Genomic DNA, 20339 nt, shown 5'->3' with positions numbered 1-20339 from the left:
ATTCTATCATCAAATATTTCTTTAAAAGCCATCATGGGAAGCCCAGCCGGTGTGGCTCAGTTGTTGAGCGTGGACTATGAACCAGGAGGTCACTGTCTGATTGCCTGTCAGGACACATGCTCGGGTTGCAGGCTCGATCCACAGTGCAGGGCCGGCAGGAGGCAGCCGATCAATGATTCTCATCATTGATGTTTCTCTCCTCCCTTCCTCTCTGAAATCAATTAAAAAAAATTTTTTTTTAAAGCCACCATGGGAAAAGATATGTCAAAATATATATAACTAATTGTCAGGTCATTCTAAGTTATTTTAGCCTTTCGAGGTAAGACTGGCCTTCCATTGCTCTGGCTGGTTAAAGCATTGTCTCCAACACTGAGGTTGCAGGTTTGATCCCCAGTCAGGGGACATACAAGAATCAACCAATGGATGGATGAGTAAGGGGAACAACAAATTTATGTTTTCACTCTCTCCTTTCCTCTCAAAAATAATTTAAAGACTGGCCTTTTACTCCCTCAAAGTCCAGAAATGGACTCTTTAAATATTCTACTCAGTAATCTATCAGGAAAACAAGTTCCTCTATTACATCCACAACTGAAGCATAGATTCCTCAAAATAGAAATCAACCTTCAACCAAAGGCTGGGCAGGAGAGGAAGTACACAGCTGCCTAGAGGGGTGCCTCTCCAGGCTCCCTGTAACTTTCCCCGCCCCCTACCCCCGGCTCCCGGGGCTTGAGATTGCCTTCATCCAAAGAGTCTCTAAGAAAACATAAGTAATCTTCAAAAAGATTAATAAGTAACTTCAAGTAATCTTCAAAAAGACAACTGCCCAGAAAACAAGTCTTCCTTTGGTGTGAGAGATTTCCTTTAGCGCAGTTTTTTAAATGAAACTTAAATTCTATACTCTCACCACAAGAAATTACATTTCTCAGACTCATAAAGAGCCTGTAATCTTGCCTCTAAGCCATGAGGGACACAGACGGAAGCTTCAGATCAGGGCAAGTGTTTTAGAAAGGGCAATCTGGTCTCTACGCACACAAGAGAAGATGGACAGGAAAACCAATAAAGGTGGCTCCTGATACAGAGATCTGGGGGAGAGGTGAATGGGTGTGGGACAGGGAAGCAAGGAAAATGGAAAGATGGCAGCTTGAGACTTTTTTTTTTTTTAAAGCATAGGATTTTTGTGACGAGATAAAAATGATAAAAGTTTGTAGTTTGGAGTCGAGAGGATTAAAGAAATTGGGCAGTTGAAAGGGACAGTTTAATCAGTAGAAAAAATTCAGTTTTGGAATTTTTAGGACAACCATGCTGAAATAGCACACAACAGGACTGTTTCTTTGGGAACTATGCCAAGGATAAAAGACAGAGGATGAAGAATGAATTTCTGAGGAGACAAAGGAGTTCTTTTTTGTTTGTTTAAAAATTTGTTGTTGTTAATCCTCACCTGAGAATATTTGTCCATTGATTTTTGAGACTGGAAAGGAGGGGAGAGACAGAGAAAGAAACAGTGATGAGACACATCAATTGGTTGCTTCCCACACATGACCTGACCAGGCCTAGGGATTGAGCTGGCAACTGAGCTATGTACCCTTGACCAGAATCAAACCTGGGACTCTTCAGTCCGAGGGCTGATGCTCTATCCACTGACTCAAATCGGGTGACAAAGGAGTTCTTGACATCAGGACACTTTGTCAAAGAAACCAAAAGAGGTGAATTTCTGTTTGGATGGTCAACAGTGTCCAATTCTATCAAGATCAAGACTAAGTTTTGAGAACAAGCCATTGGATTTGATTATCTGAAACTATGGAATAACATTTAGTAGAAAGACAGGGACCAAAGTGAGTTTGTAAAGGTTATGAAGAGAGTAAATGACAAAGTAATGGAAGCAACACTCACTAAGAAGTTGAAGGGCAGACTGAATAACAAATAGGATGGGTGGGCGGTGGGGGTGTTGTATAAGCATGAAGGTTGGAGAAAAGTGTTAGTGTAGACAGGCAGAAATAGAAAACAGAGGAGGAAAGGCAGGGACAGGGGAGGCAGAAAAGGGAATACAGTAACCATGGTCTTAGGGAATGCTAGGGGAGCCTGATGGAAGAGTCCTCAGGTTGGAGGAAAGTATAAGACTGGTGCACAAGTAAAGAAATGATGACAAGAGGAACATTCATTCATTCTTGATCTCCACAAACAGGTTCTGCAATGAATAAAAAATCTCAACTCAAAGCCATGAACTGTTGGTTCTAAGCAAGGTGGATGATAATATGACAAACACGTGGTCCCTTCTTTACTTACTTCTTCAATACCATAGAATTTGTCATATTCCCCTCACTTCCAACATTCTTTGTATTTCTTGAGATCAGATACTCTATTTCAGTTTTCCCTTTGCAGAAACAACTCTTTAGGCTCTCTGTAATAGGCCAACATGACTAGATCTACATAAAACTTCAAACAGTGTGACCTAAGACACTACCCTCAGTTACCCCACAGGAACTCTGAATTTCTTAAATTTTAGTAACCCCTCCCATGGGATAGAATAATTTTACTAACTACCCTCACTTAGCATTTTATATTAGACTAGAGGCCTGGTGCCCGAAATTCGTGCACTGGAGGCAGGGACCCCTCAGCCTGGTTGGCACCCTCTTCCAGTCCGGGACCTCTCACTCCTTACCGCTCAGTTTGCTGCTGCTTAGTGCTGCCATGGAGGTGGGAGAGGCTCCCACTGCCACCACTGTGCTTGCCATCTATGAACCTGGCTTCTGGCTGGACAGTGCTCCTTCTGTGGGAGTGCACAGACCAGGGGACAGCTCCTGCTTTGAGCGTCTGCCCCCTGGTGGTCAGTGTACATCATAGTGGCCGGTCGTTCTGGTCATTCCACTGTAATGGTCGCTTAGGCTTTTATTATATAGATGAGAGGACCATTATTAAGGTTAAGGTAAAAGAGTCTGGTTTCTAAATATATCTATTTTGTCTGTTTTAGGCAACAAAGGCAAAATAGAGTTTGTGGGGAACCTATTTCATAAAAGTTCTTTGAAAAAAATGCAGACTCAAACCAAAACCCTCCTATTTGTTTTCCTGCACACGAACTTACTCTATTTCAAAAAGTTCCTGTTATGGTTATAAGAAAAAACAGTGTTTCAACAATCACAACTTTATTTCTAAAAATCTGCAATGGGAACAGTGGCTTTACAGCTCTAACTCCCAGAAGCCCCAAGTTCAGTTTTATACTCAGTATCAACCAAATGGAAGCTGATTCACTTTGTCTTACATAATAGGAAAATGTGCTGGACAGGTTGAGCCTGCAGGCAGCAAAGCATTTTTTAAAGCTATTGTTTTGGTTTGCTGCGGAAGCATTTGAAAAGAATTATGTGTTTAATGTAGCTCTTTGCCCAACAGCATTCACCTGGTAGATCTCTTGTAGGGCACATCCCCCCAAAGAAAGAGGCCCTGGGGGAAAGTATCTCAAGCAGCTGAGTTTTCTCTTAGGTCTGCAAAAATAAATAGTGGCGAGTGCAATGCTACTTTCTAGGGGTAATTTCACTACAGAGCCGAGGCCCAAGGTGCCCAGGGCAGCCAGCAGCACTAGCCTGCCAGGGGCTGGGACCTCCATTTACCAAAACTGGGTTCCCACCTGCTCGCTCCTTCTACTCATACTCAGAGGGGGAAGATGGAAGACACCAGTGTAAATAACGGGAACAAAGGAGTACAGGGTCACTAAAGTGCAGGTGCAAAAACCAAAGCCATGCTCCCCACCCCCGATCTCTGCCAGCTCGGATTGGCCACCAAACCCTAGAGGGTATTTCTTAGTTCACAGTACTTTTATCTTCATTTATCTTGATTTATAAACAAATCAGCAGGGAGGATGAGGTTCTCAAAAACAGAAAGATCAAATCTGAAATGAGAGTAATAAAATGCATTGGTGACGTTCACTTCTTCCAGAGAAATATCTTACTGCTATGATTCTGGAGGTAAAAAGGATCTTAAAAAGAGTTGCAGCTCAAAGAAAAAAAAATCCAGAATTAGGACAAACTGACCCTCCACCATACAAACAGTAATAGATAAAATAAAAGCACACAAAATTATTTTAAAAATTCAGTTTGAAATAAAACATACACTAGATGCACAGCCAGCATGGGCATTGACCTATGAACCAGGAGGTCATGGTTCAATTCCCAGCCAGGGCACATGCCTGGGTTGTGGGCTCCATCCCCAGCGGGGGGCATGCAGGAGGCAGCAGATCAATGATTCTCTCTCATCATTGACGTTTCTCTCTCTCTCCTTCTCTTTCTCTCTCTCCCCCTCTTCCTTCTTCTCTGAAATCAATAAAAATATATTTTAAAAAAACAACAGCTAAAAAAACAAACAAACCCATAAACTAGACAGATCCAGCCAGGACCGGTTTGGCTCAGTGGATAGAGCGTCGGCCTGCGGGCTGAAAGGTCCCAGGTTCGATTCCAGGCAAGGGCATGTACCTTGGTTGCGGGCACATCCCCAGTGGGGGGTGTGTAGGAGGCAGCTGATCAATGATTCTCTCTCATGGATGTTTCTAACTCCTTATCCCTCTCTCTTCCTCTCTGTGAAAAATCAATAAAATATATTTAATAAAAAAAAAAAAAAAAACTAGACAGATCCACACTTAGTGGAAGGAATATGGGAAGCTTGGCTTCTGCTTTGTACCATTCTGTATTCTGAATTGTTTACATGTGCATTTTTTAAATCAGAAAAAGGTGATAATGAATAGGGATGACAATCCTTAAAATCAATTATCTGGAGAGGTACTTGGCCAGGGTTATACTGTGAAGCTGATCTACTAGGCCAGTCAGCAAGATGTTTTGAGCTGAGTGCCTATTCTGTAGCTGGTATGAGCTGTACATATGAACTGTGTTCCCTGTAGGAGTCTGGGAACAACTCCCAGTTGGGCCGCCAGCAACTCTTCACCCACGCCCTTGCTGAGCTGCAGACGGGTGCATGCTGGCAACAAGGATGTGAGAGTACACTGAGCTCAGCCTTTGGGGAGAACCTTACCCAGCTCCTGCTGCTGTGGGGTGAAAGGAGGGCTTCGCTTTCTGGCAGAGGCATGGGTTAGCTGCATTTAGGAAATCTAGTCAACAATGTTTAGCAGGGCTCATCTGGGAAGCTGGAGGCCTATGTTTCTGAACTTGCTTATTTCTAGGGAGTGTAATCTAGAGCTTTGCTCCCCAACATGTGGTTCCAGCAGCATCTGACATCATCTAGGAACCTCCTAGAAATGTAGAAGCACAGGCTCCACCCCACAGCTAGTGAATCAGATTTTGCTTTCTATCACAATGCCTATGAAAATCTGTGAAGTGCTGGTGTAGTACAAAAAGCACATATGGATGCCTAGGGGGTTCCCATCAGGTCTTGATTTTGTCACATACTTGAGGTAAGAATTTAAGTGGGGGGTAGGGTGAGAGGATCATGACTTCTGGGCCTGAGTTTATTCATCTGTCAAGGGAGGGAGCTGTTGTAGCATACTTAAAGGTCTCTTCAGCTCTAACATATACATGATGTCTCTTCTTAGTGATCTGAAAAGGGCAGGGGTGATGGTGGCAGCACCCCTAGAACCAGCTGCTGCATCTGAGCCAAATGCAAGCCCATCGCTGTGCCCCGCTGAGACTGCATGGCCCTCCCATGAACCTGGGCTTTCCCTTCTTACCTTCTGGTCCAAAAGCTGGTAGTCACTGGCCTTTGGTCGCCGAGTAGGTTTGGTTTTTTTTCCTTCCAGGGCAAAAGCAATAATCTGGGGGAAGGAAAAAGAAAATGATTAACAACTGACTCTATAATGATATTTCAGTTTCTGAAATCAGAAATAATCACCGGGTAGTACATTTGTTCATAACCCTGACAGTAAAAAGAGCAGTACACCCATAAGGAGACCTATATATATATATAAAACCCTAATATGCAAAGAGACCAAATGCGGAACAACCAAATAACAAAACAACTGGTCACCATGATGTGTGCTGACCACCAGGGGCATGCGCAGAACATGGCAGGCGTCAGCAGCAGGTGGCAGAACGCAGAACATGGCAGGCATCAGCCACAGCAGGATGGTGGAGCAGGTGAGCGGAGGTGTCAGACCAAGGTGGGGGCACTAGTTGCTGTCATCAGGGCGAGCCTCTGTGGTTACTGAAAATTCTTTGCTCCTGCACACCATAATCTCACCTGGCGCCCAGTGCCGGCCCAGCTAACATCTGCAGCTGGCACTGGAGCCACCGCTCACACCCACTGTCAGCGCATGGCATCAGTGCCAGTAGCTCAGGAGCAGAAGGTGGAGAAGCCCCTAGGGGCAATCGGGGCCAACAGCCACTGCTTGCACCCGCTGCTGGCGCTGGCCCCAATGGCTCTGCGCCTTCAGCAGGTGCAAGTGGGGCTGGCACCATCAGCACATGGGAGCAGCAGGAGCAGGGCTGCCCGCAGACAGGGGATGGGAGGGAGAGGGAGGCGGGCCATGATGGGAGGGGTCAGGAGGAGGGCCATGGAAGATGGACTGAAACCCGCCTCTGGGCCCACCGCAGCCTCGCAGCCCTCACATTCAAGGTGCATGAATTCGTGCACTGGGTCCTAGTTTAAATTGTAACAATTTTAAGAACAGGGCTTAGTTCCATTACAATCACGTATACTGCTAAATCAGCAATGACAGAGGAAGGAAAGCTGTTCTGGGTTCTAGTTTGTGGGAGTCTGCTAATTTACTCAAGAATAGTCAAAGATCTGACTACTCATCCCTGGAGAGCTGTAGGCTAAGACACTTTTTTTTTTTTTTTTTTTTTAATAAAACAAACAAACCATAAGCAATTATTCTTTTCTGCAAATGCTCTTTCACTCCATACTTCGCTTCATCTTCACTTTACAATCATTTCATGCCTAAGGTTACTCTCCATGATGTTGGATGTAGAATAAGGCATGCACCATTTTAACTAAATGAGTCCCTCATTTCTTGTAGCCACAGGCCTTATGGCTATCATGAATTGAACTCTCCAATTTTGACCAGGCTACAGAAACTAATAAATTGTTAAGAGTTCAATAAGAAATGCAATTACTGCCCTTGCCGGTTTGGCTCAGTGAATAAGAGTCTCAACCTGTGGACTAAAAGGTCCCAGGTTTGATTCCGGTCAAGGGCATGTACCTTGGTTGTGGGCACATCCCCAGTAGGAGGTGTGCAGGAGGCAGCTGACCAATGTTTCTCTCTCATCAATGTTTCTAGCTCTCTATCCCTCTCCCTTCCTCTCTGGGGGAGAAAAAAAAAATCAGTAAAATGTATTTTAAAAAAATGAAATGCAATTATTTAGTCATTGGAGTGATTGCTAAGTGACACAGATTCTACTTCACACCAACCCTTAAATAAAAGATGAGTATATCTATGCCAATTTCTGTTCTTTCTTCTAATCAGAAATTCAACTGACTACAAAGATAATCCCTGGGCTCCCTTGCTGTTGATGTCAAAGATTATGTAACCATTCTTTTTGCCACTGTAGGGGGAAGACAAAAACTTAGCAAAGGAAGCTAGAAATGATGTACTGAAAGTAGAAACAGGAAGGTAAGAGCTCTAACTACTTGCCAGGTCCTCAGGTCCTCTGAGGCTGTGAAGGATCTAAGTTCAAGATTACAAGAGACCCCAAAGCAGGTCAGACAGTAACAACATCCGCACTTGGCACCTCAGACAGCAGCAGAGAGCACTCAAGAGGAAGCAGCATGAAAACAAATGATTTATAAAACAAGAGTATAGCCCTAGCAGGTTCTGGGGAAAAACGCCTGACATGTGATAAAATACCCAGTGCTCACAGGCAGCTAAGTGAACACTGGCCCGTACACCAAGCTTTCAGGGTGAAAGACATCCCACTCCTCTTAAGATAACTGTTGACTTACCTTCCGCTTGTTGTGATAGGCAATATAAAGAACAGCAACGAGAATGGCTGCAGTCACCAGATATGCAAAGAAGTGACTGCTCTCCGCACTTCCAAGATTGTCCTTATAAAGGTCATCCTTCTTCCTGTTTATGGAATCCCAAAGGGTCCCTTCAAGGTTCTCTCCAGAGGCAGGACCCGGCATTTCCTTCTCTTCTTTGGGTGGAGAACCCCCTTCAAGTTCAGAGCTGTCTTTTGTGGACTGCTGCTCCCAATCCGACTTGCCAGAACTGTCTTCTGTGGGCATGTGCTCCTTATCTGACTTGTCAGGACTTTTTTCCGTGGAGTGTTGGTCCCTATCTGACTTGTTAGGACTTTTTTCCGTGGAGTGTTGGTCCTTATCTGACTTGTCAGGCCTTTTTTCCGTGGACTTGTGCTCCTTTTCCAAGTTTTCAGTACTGTTTTCTGTGGAGTGGTGGTCATTATCTGTCTTGTTAGAACTGTTTTCCATGGACTGGTGCTCCTCATTCAACTCTCTAGGACTTTCTGTGGACGGGTGGTCATCATCTGACCGGCTGGAGTTGTCTCCTATGGACTGTGGCGGTGGGTCTGACGGAGCAGAGCTGACAGCCATGTGCTGTATCAGAGCCTGTGAACCATTCTGAGGCAGGAGGATGGAAGAGGGCTTGTTGGAGACTTTTCTTTCAGTCTTTGCCTTCTCAGCAGGTGACGGAAGAGAAGTGCGCTCATTGTCTTCTGAAAGAGAGAAACCAGTTGGCCCTCAAGAGAGGAGGCAGGCCGTGGCCACCCAAGTGGATCAGTGATTGAGCGTGACCCTATGACCCAGGCAGTCAGGGGTCCATTCCCGGTCAGAGATCATGTCTGGTTTCGGCTTGATCTCCAGCAAGGGGTGTGCAGGAGGTAGCCGATCAATGATTCTCTCACAATTGATGTTTCTCTCTCTCTCTCCCTTCCTCCCTCTCTGAAATCAACGAAAAGAAAGAAGGAAAGAAAGGGGGGGGGGGGGAAGAAGAGAAAAGGAAAAGAAAGGAAAAGGAAAGACAAAAGAGAAGAGAAGAGAAGAGAAGAGAAGAGAAGAGAAGAGAAGAGAAGAGAAGAGAAGAGAAGAGGCAGGCTGAGATAAAGGATTAAGGATCCTTCAGAGCTGGAAGAGACTAGGGCAAACGGCAAACGGCGGCGGCGGTGGCGGGGTGATGGTGAGGGGAGGGGTGAGTCGGGCAGGGAAGAAGCAAGCTCAGCAGGCAACCGGCCACGGTGAGGGTGATGGGCCTGGGGGGCGAGAGTAGGATTTCCTTGGGGGCAGGGGTCTTACCCGCCGCGGCAACCACCACCAGGACCAACGCAACCAGGAACCGCATCCTGCAAACTGTACTTCCGTCGTCTACTGCTCTCGCGAGATCGCGCACGGACGCCGTCCTCGTAGCTCCGCCCCTTCCTGCGCGCGTCTCCCGCCGCGCCGCCGCAGAGGGCGGGCCAGTGGGGAGGTCGGGAGGTGTGGTGCTTCCTCCCCGCCGGGCAGCGCTTCTCATTGGCGGCACCCCGCGGTCCAGTTGCGTTCACCTTTCCCTGATCTCTTTGCTCCGTAGCATCCGCCATCCCCCATCTCTCCCCGTTTCCTTCTTTCCCATCGAGCTTCCGAGACGATACAGGCTGAGCAGGAGCCCCCCGGCCTGTGGACCGTCCCGCGGGAATGACGCCGCCGGGCCGGGCGCCTCCCCGCCCCATCCTCCCGTCGCCTTGGTAACGTCTCCCTTTCTCCCACCCAAGCAGAGCCATCCCGTCACCTGGGCCTCCCAGCTCCCCTCTGTCCCCGCACCAGGAAACTGCCCTCACGTCGCCAGAGGCCTTTCCTAAAGTGCATCCTTTTCCTGACCACGAAAGCTTTTCGTGTAAACTGTAGAAAATGTAGCGATCGTGTAGAAGTAGAAAGCAAAATCTTTGCCCCCACAATCCCGAGATTTCACTACGTTTTGTTTTGTTTTGTGTCTTGCAAACATTTAACATTTTTTTGATTAGGTAATACATTCTAATGACATAAAAAAAATCAAAATGGGATTTCTAAAAAATAGCATACATTAGAAAACTACCCCTCCACAGGGTACCACTTAAATTAGTTTATTGTTTCCATTTTGTGTGTGTGTTTTGTTATTTTTTTGAAAGTTGTATCTCTTGTCTTTTTCTTTGAAATATATTTTATTGATTTTTTTCTTTTTACAGAGAGGAAGGAAGAGGGCTAGAGAGCTAGAAACATCATTGAGAGAGAAATGTCAATCAGCTGCCTCCTGCACACTACCTATTGGGGATGTGCCCGCAACCAGGGTACATGCTGTTGATTGCTATGACCTGGTCCCCCCCAACTGCCCTTCCCTGCAGGCCTGGCCAAAGCTCTATCCACTGAGCCAAACCGGTTTGGGCTTGTGTGTGTGTTTTTAAAAAAACGTAAATACAGCCCTAGCTGGTTTCCCTCAGTGGATAGAACGTCCGCCTGCAGACTGAAGGGTCCCAGGTTGCCTTCAGGTCAAGGGCATGTATCTTGGTTTCGGGAGTGATCCCCAGTTTTCATTGTTTCAGATGTCTCTCTCTCTCTCTCTCTCCCTTCCTCTCTCCCTCCTTCCCTTCCTCGTTCCCTTCCAGACTCTCTAAAATTAATAAAAACATATCTTTGGGTGAGAATTTTTTTTTTAATTTCCACCTAGGATTTGTTTCATTGTTTCAGTATTTCCAACTCTATCCCTCTTCCTTCCTCTCTGTAAAAATAAATCAATAAAAAATGTATTTTTAAAAAATCACATAAATACAAATGTACTTATTTTCCCCTTCTTAAATGTAATTTCTTGGTCTTTTTTCTATGCATATTCATTTTCTCCCAAATTATAATCATTGGGTAAATAGTGTTGTACTCCACTATTTGTAATAACTGTTACGTTTATTACATTACTTGCTTGAAATCATTTTATGCACATTGGCCAGGCTAGGTGCTTTGTAGACAGGCAGTGATTAAAAAAAAAAAATGACAGACCCCAACTTAATGGAACATGTAATCTAGAGGTCTCACGAATATTAATCAGATACTTACACAAATGAGTGTGTGCTCAAAGAAATAAAGTACAGAAACCGAACTCTGTTGAGAAAGACCTTTGAGTTGAGGACCAAAGTGTGCAGGTGTTTTCCAGGTGAGGTAGAGGGAGGAGGAGGCTGAGTGTACAGCGTGTGCCGAGGCCTGCGGACTGGTGAGAAGATGGTGTTTTGTGTAAATCTAAAGATGAGGATAGGACTGTCAGCTAACAACAAAAAGAATGGCATGGGAGAGTCCGGTTAAAGAGTCAATGACCTGGGAGCTGTCCAGAACATAAATATTTATGGGACACAAAAGTGCATCAGAAAATATGCTAGTTAACTCAGACTGTAATATAACCCCACCGAAAGGGACTGCAGCTGCCAGGGCAATAACGCTCCTCTGTAGTCTGCCGAGTACAATATTTGGGTTACATTGCATGAAGTTTTAGTTCATTGAAATTCTGTACATGGCATAAGTATAGTTTGTTGTTTAAAAACACCGTAATAGCCGGGACCGGTTTGGCTCAATGTATGGAACGTTGGCTTGGGGACTGAAGGGTCCCGGGTTCGATTCCGGTCAAGGGCATATGCCTTGGTTGCGGGCATATCCCCAGTGGGGGGTGTGCAAGAGGCAGCTGATCGATGACTCTCTCATTGAGGTTTCTAACTATCTCTTCCTTCCTCTCTGTACAAAATCAATAAAATATATTTAAAAAAAACAACACAAAACAAAACAAAACAAAAAACACCTTAATAGTGCTTCTCAACATTTCTCTGTTGTAAGAAAATCTCTCTTATATACACCCTCATTACTGAGGCGAGAATGAGGATCAGAGAGAAGCGAGAATCTGTTACTGAATTATTTCAGAACCCTGACTCTGCTTTGGCAAGAAAGGGAATTGGCAAATGAATTTGTATCTAAAAGAAAATTCTCTCCAGCTTATATATATATATATATATATATATATATATATATATATATGGCTAATATTAAAGAATAGTTGTTTAGTAGGGGTATGTTCAGGGAAAGGAAAGGCAAATTACTATTTTTTTAATTTTATTGATATGGTATCACATAATTGTCCTCATCCCCTCCCCACATATGCCCCCATCCCCCTGTTGTCCATGGCCACTGGCTAGGCCCATATGCATGCACACAAGTCCTTTGGTTGATCTCTCCCTCTTACCCCCACCCTCCCCTATTTTCCCTCTGAGGTTTGAGAGGAAAGGCAAATTATTAAGCCTGATCATATGTCCACATTACTAGGCAGAAAGAAAAGAAGGGTCGAAATCCTACAGATTATGAGCCATGCCCAGGTTGTACATTTTATCTTAATAGTAATGAGAAGCCATCAAAGAGGTTTAAATAGGAAAAAGATATAATCCTAGGTGGAAATTAAAAAAAAAATTCTCACCCAAAGATATGTTTTTATTAATTTTAGAGAGTCTGGAAGGGAAGGAGGGAGAGAGAGAGAGAGAGACATCTGAAACCTCGGTTATGTGCCCTGACTGGGAATTAAACCTGCAACCCCTTGGTGTATGGGGCAACTGGTCGATGTACCTCTCTCATCGATGTTTCTAGCTCTCTATCCCTCTCCTTTCCTCTCTGTGAAAAATCAATAAAATATATTTAAAAACAAAAAAACAAGACAAATATGACTGGCAGAACAAGGTCCAAGAGTTGAAGGGCTGGGATCTAGGGGACAGGAGAGCAGTTGACTTTGGGTTGAACAGGGGTTGACCTTGAGGCCTAGGGTAGAGCAGAATGTTGAGTGGATGGATATTTAGGTTGGGATATGGGAGATCAAAATAGAACATTTCAACTGGCCTCCATGTAATTTAACTTTATTTTTAAAATATATGCTTGTTGATCTCAGAGAAAAAGGGAGCGATAGAAACATCAGTAAGAATCTTTGATCTGGCTGCCTCCTGCACACCCCAAACTGGGGATAGAGCCACAATTTGAGTATGCGCCCTGACTGGAACAGAACTTGGACCTTCTGGTTCATAAGTCAATGCTCAACCTCTGAGCCACACTGGCCCGGCTGGTTTGTTTTGATTTTGCTCTTGTAAACAATGCTGCACAAACACTTTTTTTTCATGTCTTCTGGTGTGCTGATGCATGCAAGTTTCTCCTGAGTGTATATGCTGTGCTTCCTCAGCATCTTTCTCCATACGCCTCTCACCTCACCCTGTTCTTGTACAGTTTTTTCTGCAACACAGGGTATTGCCCGTGGCCGCCCTCCTCCAGACCCCTGATGGAAGCTCCTAAAAGAAGTATTTTTCATTTGTGAATAGTTGTTCTTGGCTACAGCATAGGTAATCCACAAGAGAATCTATGGTATGTTGCAAAATATGCATTACTATTTAGGTGAAATAAGCCAGACACAAAAGGACAAATATTATATGAATCTATTTATTAAACCGGTAATTCTAAGTCCTTATCTTGCTTCAACTCTGTGCTGTACCTAGAATAGGCAAATCTATAATTTAGAATGTAGCTTAAAAGTTCTTGAGATCTGGCGGGGCAGGGGGGGCGGGGGGAGAAGGGAGTGGGGAGTTATTACATAGTGGGTACAGAGTTGCTGTTTGCGAGATGAAATAGTTCTGGAAGTCAATAGAGATTATGGTTTCATGGTGTTATAAATGTACTTAATACCATTAAATTGTCCACTTAAAAAGTTAAAATAGTTAATTTTATGTGTGTTTTATCACAATTTTTAAAAAAGCTATATATCCAAGAAGAGTAAAAAAACCTGGCAAGTACTCATAAAAAGAAGGAAGACTAAATTATTTTACCAAGGCTCAAAATAAAAAGAAATTCTGATTCATGCAGAAATATGGGTGAACTTTGAAAACATTATGCCAAGTTATATAAAGCAGGCACAAAAGGACAAATGTTTTTATTCCAATTATATGAAACATTCAGAGTAGGCAGATTCATGAAACGGAAAGTATATTAGAGGTACCAGGAGCTGGGGGGAGGAAGAATGAGTTGGGGTGATAAAAAGTTTCAGTGTTTATGGTGATGGTTGCACAACATTTTGAGTATAATTAATGCTTCTGAACTATATACTTAAAATGGCAAATTTTGTTACATATAACTACCATAATTTTAAAAAAATGAAGTACTGCCAAAACCAGTTTGGCTCAGTAGATAAGAGTGTTGGCCTGCAGACTGGAAGGTCTCAGGTTCGATTCCGGTCAATGGCATGTACCTTGGTTGCAGGCATATCCCCAGTAGGGGGTGTGCAGGAGGCAGCTGAATCAATGTTTCTCTCTCATTGACATTTCTAACTCTCTATCCCTGTCCCTTCCTCTCTCTAAAAAAAAAAAAAAAAAAAAAAAAATCAATTATATTTTAAAAAATTAAAAACTGAAGTACTGATACATACTACACAAAATGGGTGAACATGAAATATGCCAACTCAGTGAGAAAGAACCATGTATTATATTATTCTACTTAATGAAATGTCTGTAGTAGCCAAATCCAGAGACAGGAAGTAGATCAGTGGTTGGTTGGGGCTGCGGGAAACAGGGCGAAGTACAGGGTATGGATGGGTTCTGTGTGTGTTTTTTGAGGTGATACAAATGTTGGGGACAATTTTGGTGCACTGGGTCCTGAATACCTCAATAAAGCTGTTACAGAAAAATTAATTGCAGGGCTAGGTACCATGCAAAGCAGACAAAAGATGCCTCTCATGTCTCGGCAGTTAAAAGGCAAAGGGAAGGGAAGGGTTCCTTCCTTTGGACCAGTTAGTGGTACCGACTGGTTGAATGAACATTCGAGGCTGGGCTGGATGTGTCTGATTGTGTCCTTTATATCCCTCTCCAAAGCGCTCATCCCCTTAGCGTGTCCACAAAACTAGCACAGGGCTTGGTGTGAAGATTCAACAAAAGGATTAAGACACTCAAAAGGTCTTGCAACTGCAATTTTATTTTCTTTTGTGAAAATAAACAGCTTATTGGGAGTTCAAATTGCTCCAAAAACCCCATAAAAACAAAAAGAAATACACACAGAAGCATGTGAGGTGACGGGGAGGGAGGGTGTTCAGAACTTCGGCAGACGGCTGGACCGAGCCTCGGAGCAGGTCCCGTCTGCCACTCTGGGGCCGTGAGGGGAGATCTCGACTGGTAAAGGGCGGGACACGGACATCGTCCCTAAGGAAGTGGCAGGCACCGTGAGTCCCTTTGTGCGCAGGGAAGAACCATTTCGGAGGAGACCTTTCCCCTCGGAGGCTGGAGGCTGGAGGCTGGGGCCCGTGGGGGAAGGGGTGCCGGTGGAGACAAACCAGGCAGTGTCTTCTCACAGGGTGACAGCCTTACCCCGGGGCGGAGGACAAAAGGACGGGAACCCAGGGAGCTGATCAAAGAACTGGGGTGAGATCCAAAGAAACGCCCAGGAATGGGATCTAGACGAGGAAGCAACAGTGGCCACGCAGCCCCGTGTGGGGCTGGGCACAGAGGGAGGCGAGAGGAGGGAGGAGGCGTATCTCAGAGGTAGAGAGAGGAGGGCCTTTGCCCAGGTCCATCCACCACTGCACGTACGGGAAGAATGACACACTACTTTTCAGTTTTCTTTCTTTCAAAGGTTTTTGTGTGTTTTTTTTTGTGGGTTTTGTTGGTTTTTTAAAAAAGCCTTAAGGTCACCTACTGGTTACATCTACAAAATGTAAAGTGCTGCTGTTTACCAGTCACTTTACAGAACAGTCCAGGGTGGTCAAATATTGACCAATAAAGTTTCCTTTTATTTATTTTCTCCTTCCTCTTCTGAATCGTTACTACTTGATGTGTCACTTGACAGCCCTCGTAGGTCACGGGGCAGCTTAGTGGGCAGACTTGGTGACCAAGGAGAGGGGCTGGGCCTGGAGCACGGGGAGGGCCTGGTGCGCATGGAGCGTGGCCGGGAAGGAAGGGGGGGAAGTCAGCAGAGCCGTGGGCACGGACCCGAGGGGCAGAGGCCGGGAGAGGAGCGGGGGCTGGCTGCCCATCTGGCCAGGGGACGTGGCCGCAGCCTTCGCTGACAGGAAGGCAGCCGAGTGGAGAGCCAGCTGGGCCCGGGCCTCCGGCTTGGTGGTGAGGGAGAGGGGCTGGGCTTGCTCCGAGTGGGTGGCAGCAGGGGCGGCCGGGGAGGCCAGGGCTGCGGAGGGGGTGGCCGGGGAGTCCAGCATGCTGCCGTGGGAAGACGCAGGGCTGTCACAGGGCTTCTCGGGGGGCAGGTACTGCACACACGGCTTCTTGCTTTTGGAGGCCAGAGCACCTGGGGGAGGAACACAGGGAGGAGTGAGCAGCCAGTAGCTCTGGCGAGGCAGAGGCTGCAGAAGAGGCCTGGCTGTGCACAGCATCTCTGGAAACACGGGAATCCCTCCTGGGAGGGAACCGAGGACCCGGAACCGCATCCAAAGCTTTAAGAGGAGGGAGCTGCATTCAGGGACACCGAGAACAGAGAGGAGAGGCAACGCCAGTGACCACCACCAGTTCAGTGTCTGACCGGAGGGAAGACAGCTCCGTCTACCGCACCATTGTCTTCCCTGCCCACAGCTCATCGCTTGGGGGAGGATCTTTAGTTTATGGTGCTATCGGCAGTACTGTGCCACCTGCTAAGCAGCGTGGCATGCAGTGGGTTTTTGCAGCATATTCATAATTTATGTATGTGTGCTCATGTAGATGAATGGAAGGAAGGAAGAAAAGAAGGAAGGAGGGAGGGAGGGAGGGAGGGAGGGAGGAAGGAAGGAAGGAAGGAAGGAAGGAAGCGGCACTTAGATGGTGGTGGTTTTTTATACCCATCCTGTAGTGAGCATGAGATGAGAAGTGTGACTAAGTGCCTGTCACAGTGTGAACATCAGGGCCAGGTGTGATTCTGGTGCACACATTTTTTGGGCACAAGGTGGCCCCTGAACTTGAGCCAACTATTTCTGCTGGTGTTCGACCAACCAGACTCTGGCAGCAAAGCTGATTCTGCTGGGTCCACGGAAAGCCCCTACTCCCCGCCTTTCGGAGGGGATTTCCAAAACACATTCCGTTTTTATCTCACGCAGTGACTTCAGGACCCAACCCTCCAATAAGATGCAACTGCAGCGCGTCCCAAAGCGCCCAGGGTTCAAAGGGAGAGTGTGCTGGGATCCACTCCCTGAACTACCCCTGGCTCTGCGCTGGCCATGTCTCGCATGAGGACAGCGGCAATGCCTGCGGGGCACACGAGGAGGGCCGGGGCAGGCAGCTCTCCCCAGCACGGCCGCCGTGTCCCCTGGGCAGTGCCATGCGCAGGCGGGGCAGCGGGGCAGCGGGAGGCAAAGCAAGGCGGCAGCGGCTCCCTGAGACTCACCCTCTGCCTCGTGGACTTGCTGCTGGGACTGTGTCTGCGACAGCTGCTTTTCTCTCTTCCTCTTCTTTTTCTTACCCTAGAAAACACGGCCGAAGGAAGAGGCCACAGAGAGAACACCTGGCTTTTCAGGGGGGGGCCCGGATAAGAAGGGGGGCCACTCACCCCCGCCCCCCAAGTCTCAGAAGTGTGTTTTCGTGAGTGCCCGCCCCACCGATTCCTGCCCTCCAGCTGGGGAGGAAGGGGGGGGATCTTTGGAAAGGCCCCGCCCCACTGCTGCACTTCAGGCTTGTCTTTCTGTTTCTCTCCCTCGACCTTCTGGAGGGGTCCTGGGTCCCACTGAAAAAATCGAATCCAGCTACGAACCCTCTGAGCAGAAGAAAGCAAATAATATACACATCAAAACCTGCCTAGTTTCAGGGACGTAGTCGTGCTGGCTGAGGTCACATGCTGGCCACTCCGCCCCCAGCCGGGAACCCCTGGCCACATTCCTAAGGTGACCAGATGTCCCGATTTTCAACAATTTGTCCTGCGGCGTTTTTAAAAAAAAGCCCCGATTGTTGGAAAGATTCTTTCCAAAAATCGGGATTTAAAAAAAAAAAATGCCGCGAGACAAATTATTGAAAATCGGGACTGTCCCGCCAAAATCGGGACACCTTACACCTTCCGACGCCAGCGCCAGCCCTGAAGTATCGAGTCGAAGGCCGAGTCCTATCCAACGCGAGGGACCCAGATTTAAGTCTGCCGTCAGGGCACCAGAACCGTGTCCTTGTGGACCCGCCTTCCTTATTTCTAGAGAAATCCAGGCGCCCCTGGCCCCAGGAGCCCCGCCCGCGCCGCGGACTCCCCTCCCCCTCGCGAGCCCTGCTGCTCGGGGCCGGGCGGGCGGCACTTACGTAGTTGTCCCGGGCCGACCAGGTCGGGTAGAGCTGCGAGTGGAGCTGCCGCTCCTTCCGGGCCAGCTCGTAGTACTTGGCCTGCTCTTCCCGGGACAGGTTGTGCCACTGCGGGAGGGAGGGAGGGAGAGGGTCAGAGAAGGAGCGCGGGCCGCGGGCCGCGGCCACAGCCTGGCGGGCGGGGGGGAGGCCGTCTCACCTTTCTCCCCAGGATCTGATTGATGGCGGCGCTCTCCTTCAGCGTGCACTCGGCCACCACCTTGGCCCGCATCTCCTTCATGTATAACATGAAGGCGTTGAGAGGCTTCTTCACGTGGGGCTTCTTCTCCTCCTCCTTCTTCACCGTGACGGGCGATTTCCTGGGGAGCGGGTGCGCGGGCGTCAGCTGGCATCCCGCTCCCCACCCCCCGCCTCCCGCTGGCACTAAGAGCCACTGCTCTGGGGACGGGAGCTGCTCCATGAGCATTCCAGCGGCCCTGGCTGCTCTCAGCACCCGTCCCCTCCCACTAGGGGATCCAACCCAAGCCTCTGGATCACCCAGGCCGCACCCTATGGAGGAGAATTCCCTGATGGAGGAGCGGGGGGCTGGGCTGTACTGGCCGCAGGTGGTAGATGAAGGGGCAGGGCACCCTGGGCAGAAACAAGGGTGAGCTCTCCTGGGCCGTGCGTGAGGCACGGACTGGCATCCTGCCCTTCACAGCCCTGGCGCGGGTCTCAGCGCTGTCACAGCCCTGTGACCTGAGAAAAGCCTCCTTTCTGGGCCTCACGTTTTCACGTGCATCATGGGGGAAGGGAAGCTAAAGGCTTTCTCCGATCCTCTGGCAGCCTCTAAATCCTGACTGTAAAACTCATTTATTTTTTCATCCTCACCCAAGAATATTTTTTCCATTGGTCTTTGGAGAGTGGAAGGGAGGGAGAAGAAGGGGAGAGAGAGAAAGAGAGAGAGAGATATCAACTAGTTGCCTCCCGCACATGCCCGGACTAGGGCTGGCATTGAACCTGGGACCCTTTGGGCCGAGGGCTAATGCTTTAACCATTGAGCAACTGGCCAGAACTGTAAAATCTTTATTTATTTTTTAAAAAATATACTTTTATTTACCGTATTTTTCGGACCATAAGACGCACCAGTTTTTAGAGAAGGGAAATGAAGAAAAAAAGATTCTGAAACAAATAGTGTCCTAAAATATTTTATGTGCATTAAAACCCAACATCACAGTCACAAACACATGTAATCAATCCTGTAAAGTAAACAGCAGCATTTAGAGCCATTTTAGAGCTGGGCAAGCACACAGAGACCACACAGAGCCAGGCAAGTAAAAAAACTTTTTTTTTTAAAGTATATGTGTAGGCTATATTTGGACCATTAGACGCAGGGACTTTTTCCCCCCACTTCTGGGGGAAAAAAAGTGCGTCTTATGGTCCGAAAAATACGGTACTTCAGAGAGGAAGGAAGAGGGAGAGATAGAAACATCAATGATCTAAAAAAATCACTGATCTGCTGCTGCTTCCTGCACGCCCCCTACTGGGGGACACAACCCTACTGGGGATCCAGCCTGCAGCCTGGGCCTGGGCCCTGACCGGGCATTGAACCTTGACCTCCTGGTTCATAGGTCAACGCTCATCCTCTGAGCCATGCCCGGTCGGGCTGTAAAACCTTTTTTAGTGAGGAAGGATGCGGAGTGTCTCAGATCCAAAGGGAACAGTCTCCAGGGGAGAGGACTGGGCTGGGGGAGGCCGCTGGGCTGCCCGCTCAGTGCCACCAGGAGGGAGAAAGAAATCCAAGTGCAGCTCAGAGGCTGGCGACCGGCCTCGGCCGCTGTGACTCACGCGCTCACGGCTGGGCTCAGGCTGGGGGGCGCTGGCTCCTGCTTGACGATGGGGGAGACGATGGCGGGGTGGGGAATCCCTGAGGTGGGCAGACCAGGATGGGCCGGAGCCACCATGTGAGGGGAGAACCGGCTGGAAACCAGGCTGTGGAGCAGGTGGAGAGGACGAAAGAGGGATTCAGGCCGGGGGCTTGTCTGCAGTGGGTGTGGCTGGCCCTGCCCTCAGGCAGAGGCAGGTCAGCACCTCTGCGGTGGCCACCCCCTACAAAAGCACAGGGTTCCTATTTCCCGTGTGGAGGCGGGGAGGAGGAAAACCAGGGTGTACGACGGGAAAATACGGGCTTTTGTCACTGTGGATACCCTG

At 47.6% G+C, this 20339-nt stretch overlaps 2 protein-coding genes across 3 annotated transcripts in view; both read right to left on the bottom strand.

Moving 5' to 3' along the window:
• Window positions 1-3123: 3123 nt before the first annotated feature.
• TGOLN2 (trans-golgi network protein 2) lies at window positions 3124-9418 on the bottom strand. Of its 2 annotated transcripts, XM_045580955.1 has the most exons (5): window positions 9187-9418; window positions 8143-8609; window positions 7876-8100; window positions 5666-5749; window positions 3124-3880 (listed from the first exon to the last, which is right to left on the bottom strand). In XM_045580955.1, exons 1-5 carry the CDS (start codon window positions 9401-9403, stop codon window positions 3875-3877), a joined length of 999 nt encoding a protein of 332 aa, XP_045436911.1. In that variant the 5' UTR covers window positions 9404-9418; the 3' UTR covers window positions 3124-3874. The 2 variants fall into 2 exon arrangements, with proteins under 2 accessions (XP_045436911.1, XP_036291774.1); XM_036435881.2 differs by having other exon boundaries at window positions 7876-8609.
• A 5432-nt stretch (window positions 9419-14850) lies between these two features.
• Window positions 14851-20339, bottom strand: part of TCF7L1 (transcription factor 7 like 1) — a 165598-nt gene continuing 160109 nt past the window's right edge. The window contains exons 8-12 of the mRNA XM_036435864.2: window positions 19977-20120; window positions 18349-18508; window positions 18150-18257; window positions 17257-17332; window positions 14851-16191 (exon numbers count right to left, since the gene is read on the bottom strand). Of these exons, the coding sequence (XP_036291757.1) occupies window positions 15758-16191; window positions 17257-17332; window positions 18150-18257; window positions 18349-18508; window positions 19977-20120 (922 nt within the window). The 3' untranslated portion in view covers window positions 14851-15757. The remainder of the gene's footprint in view (window positions 16192-17256; window positions 17333-18149; window positions 18258-18348; window positions 18509-19976; window positions 20121-20339) is intronic.

Source organism: Pipistrellus kuhlii, unplaced genomic scaffold (assembly GCF_014108245.1).
Source record: "Pipistrellus kuhlii isolate mPipKuh1 unplaced genomic scaffold, mPipKuh1.p scaffold_m20_p_13, whole genome shotgun sequence".
Lineage (NCBI taxonomy): Eukaryota > Metazoa > Chordata > Mammalia > Chiroptera > Vespertilionidae > Pipistrellus > Pipistrellus kuhlii.
This window is presented reverse-complemented; position numbering and strand designations above follow the sequence as displayed.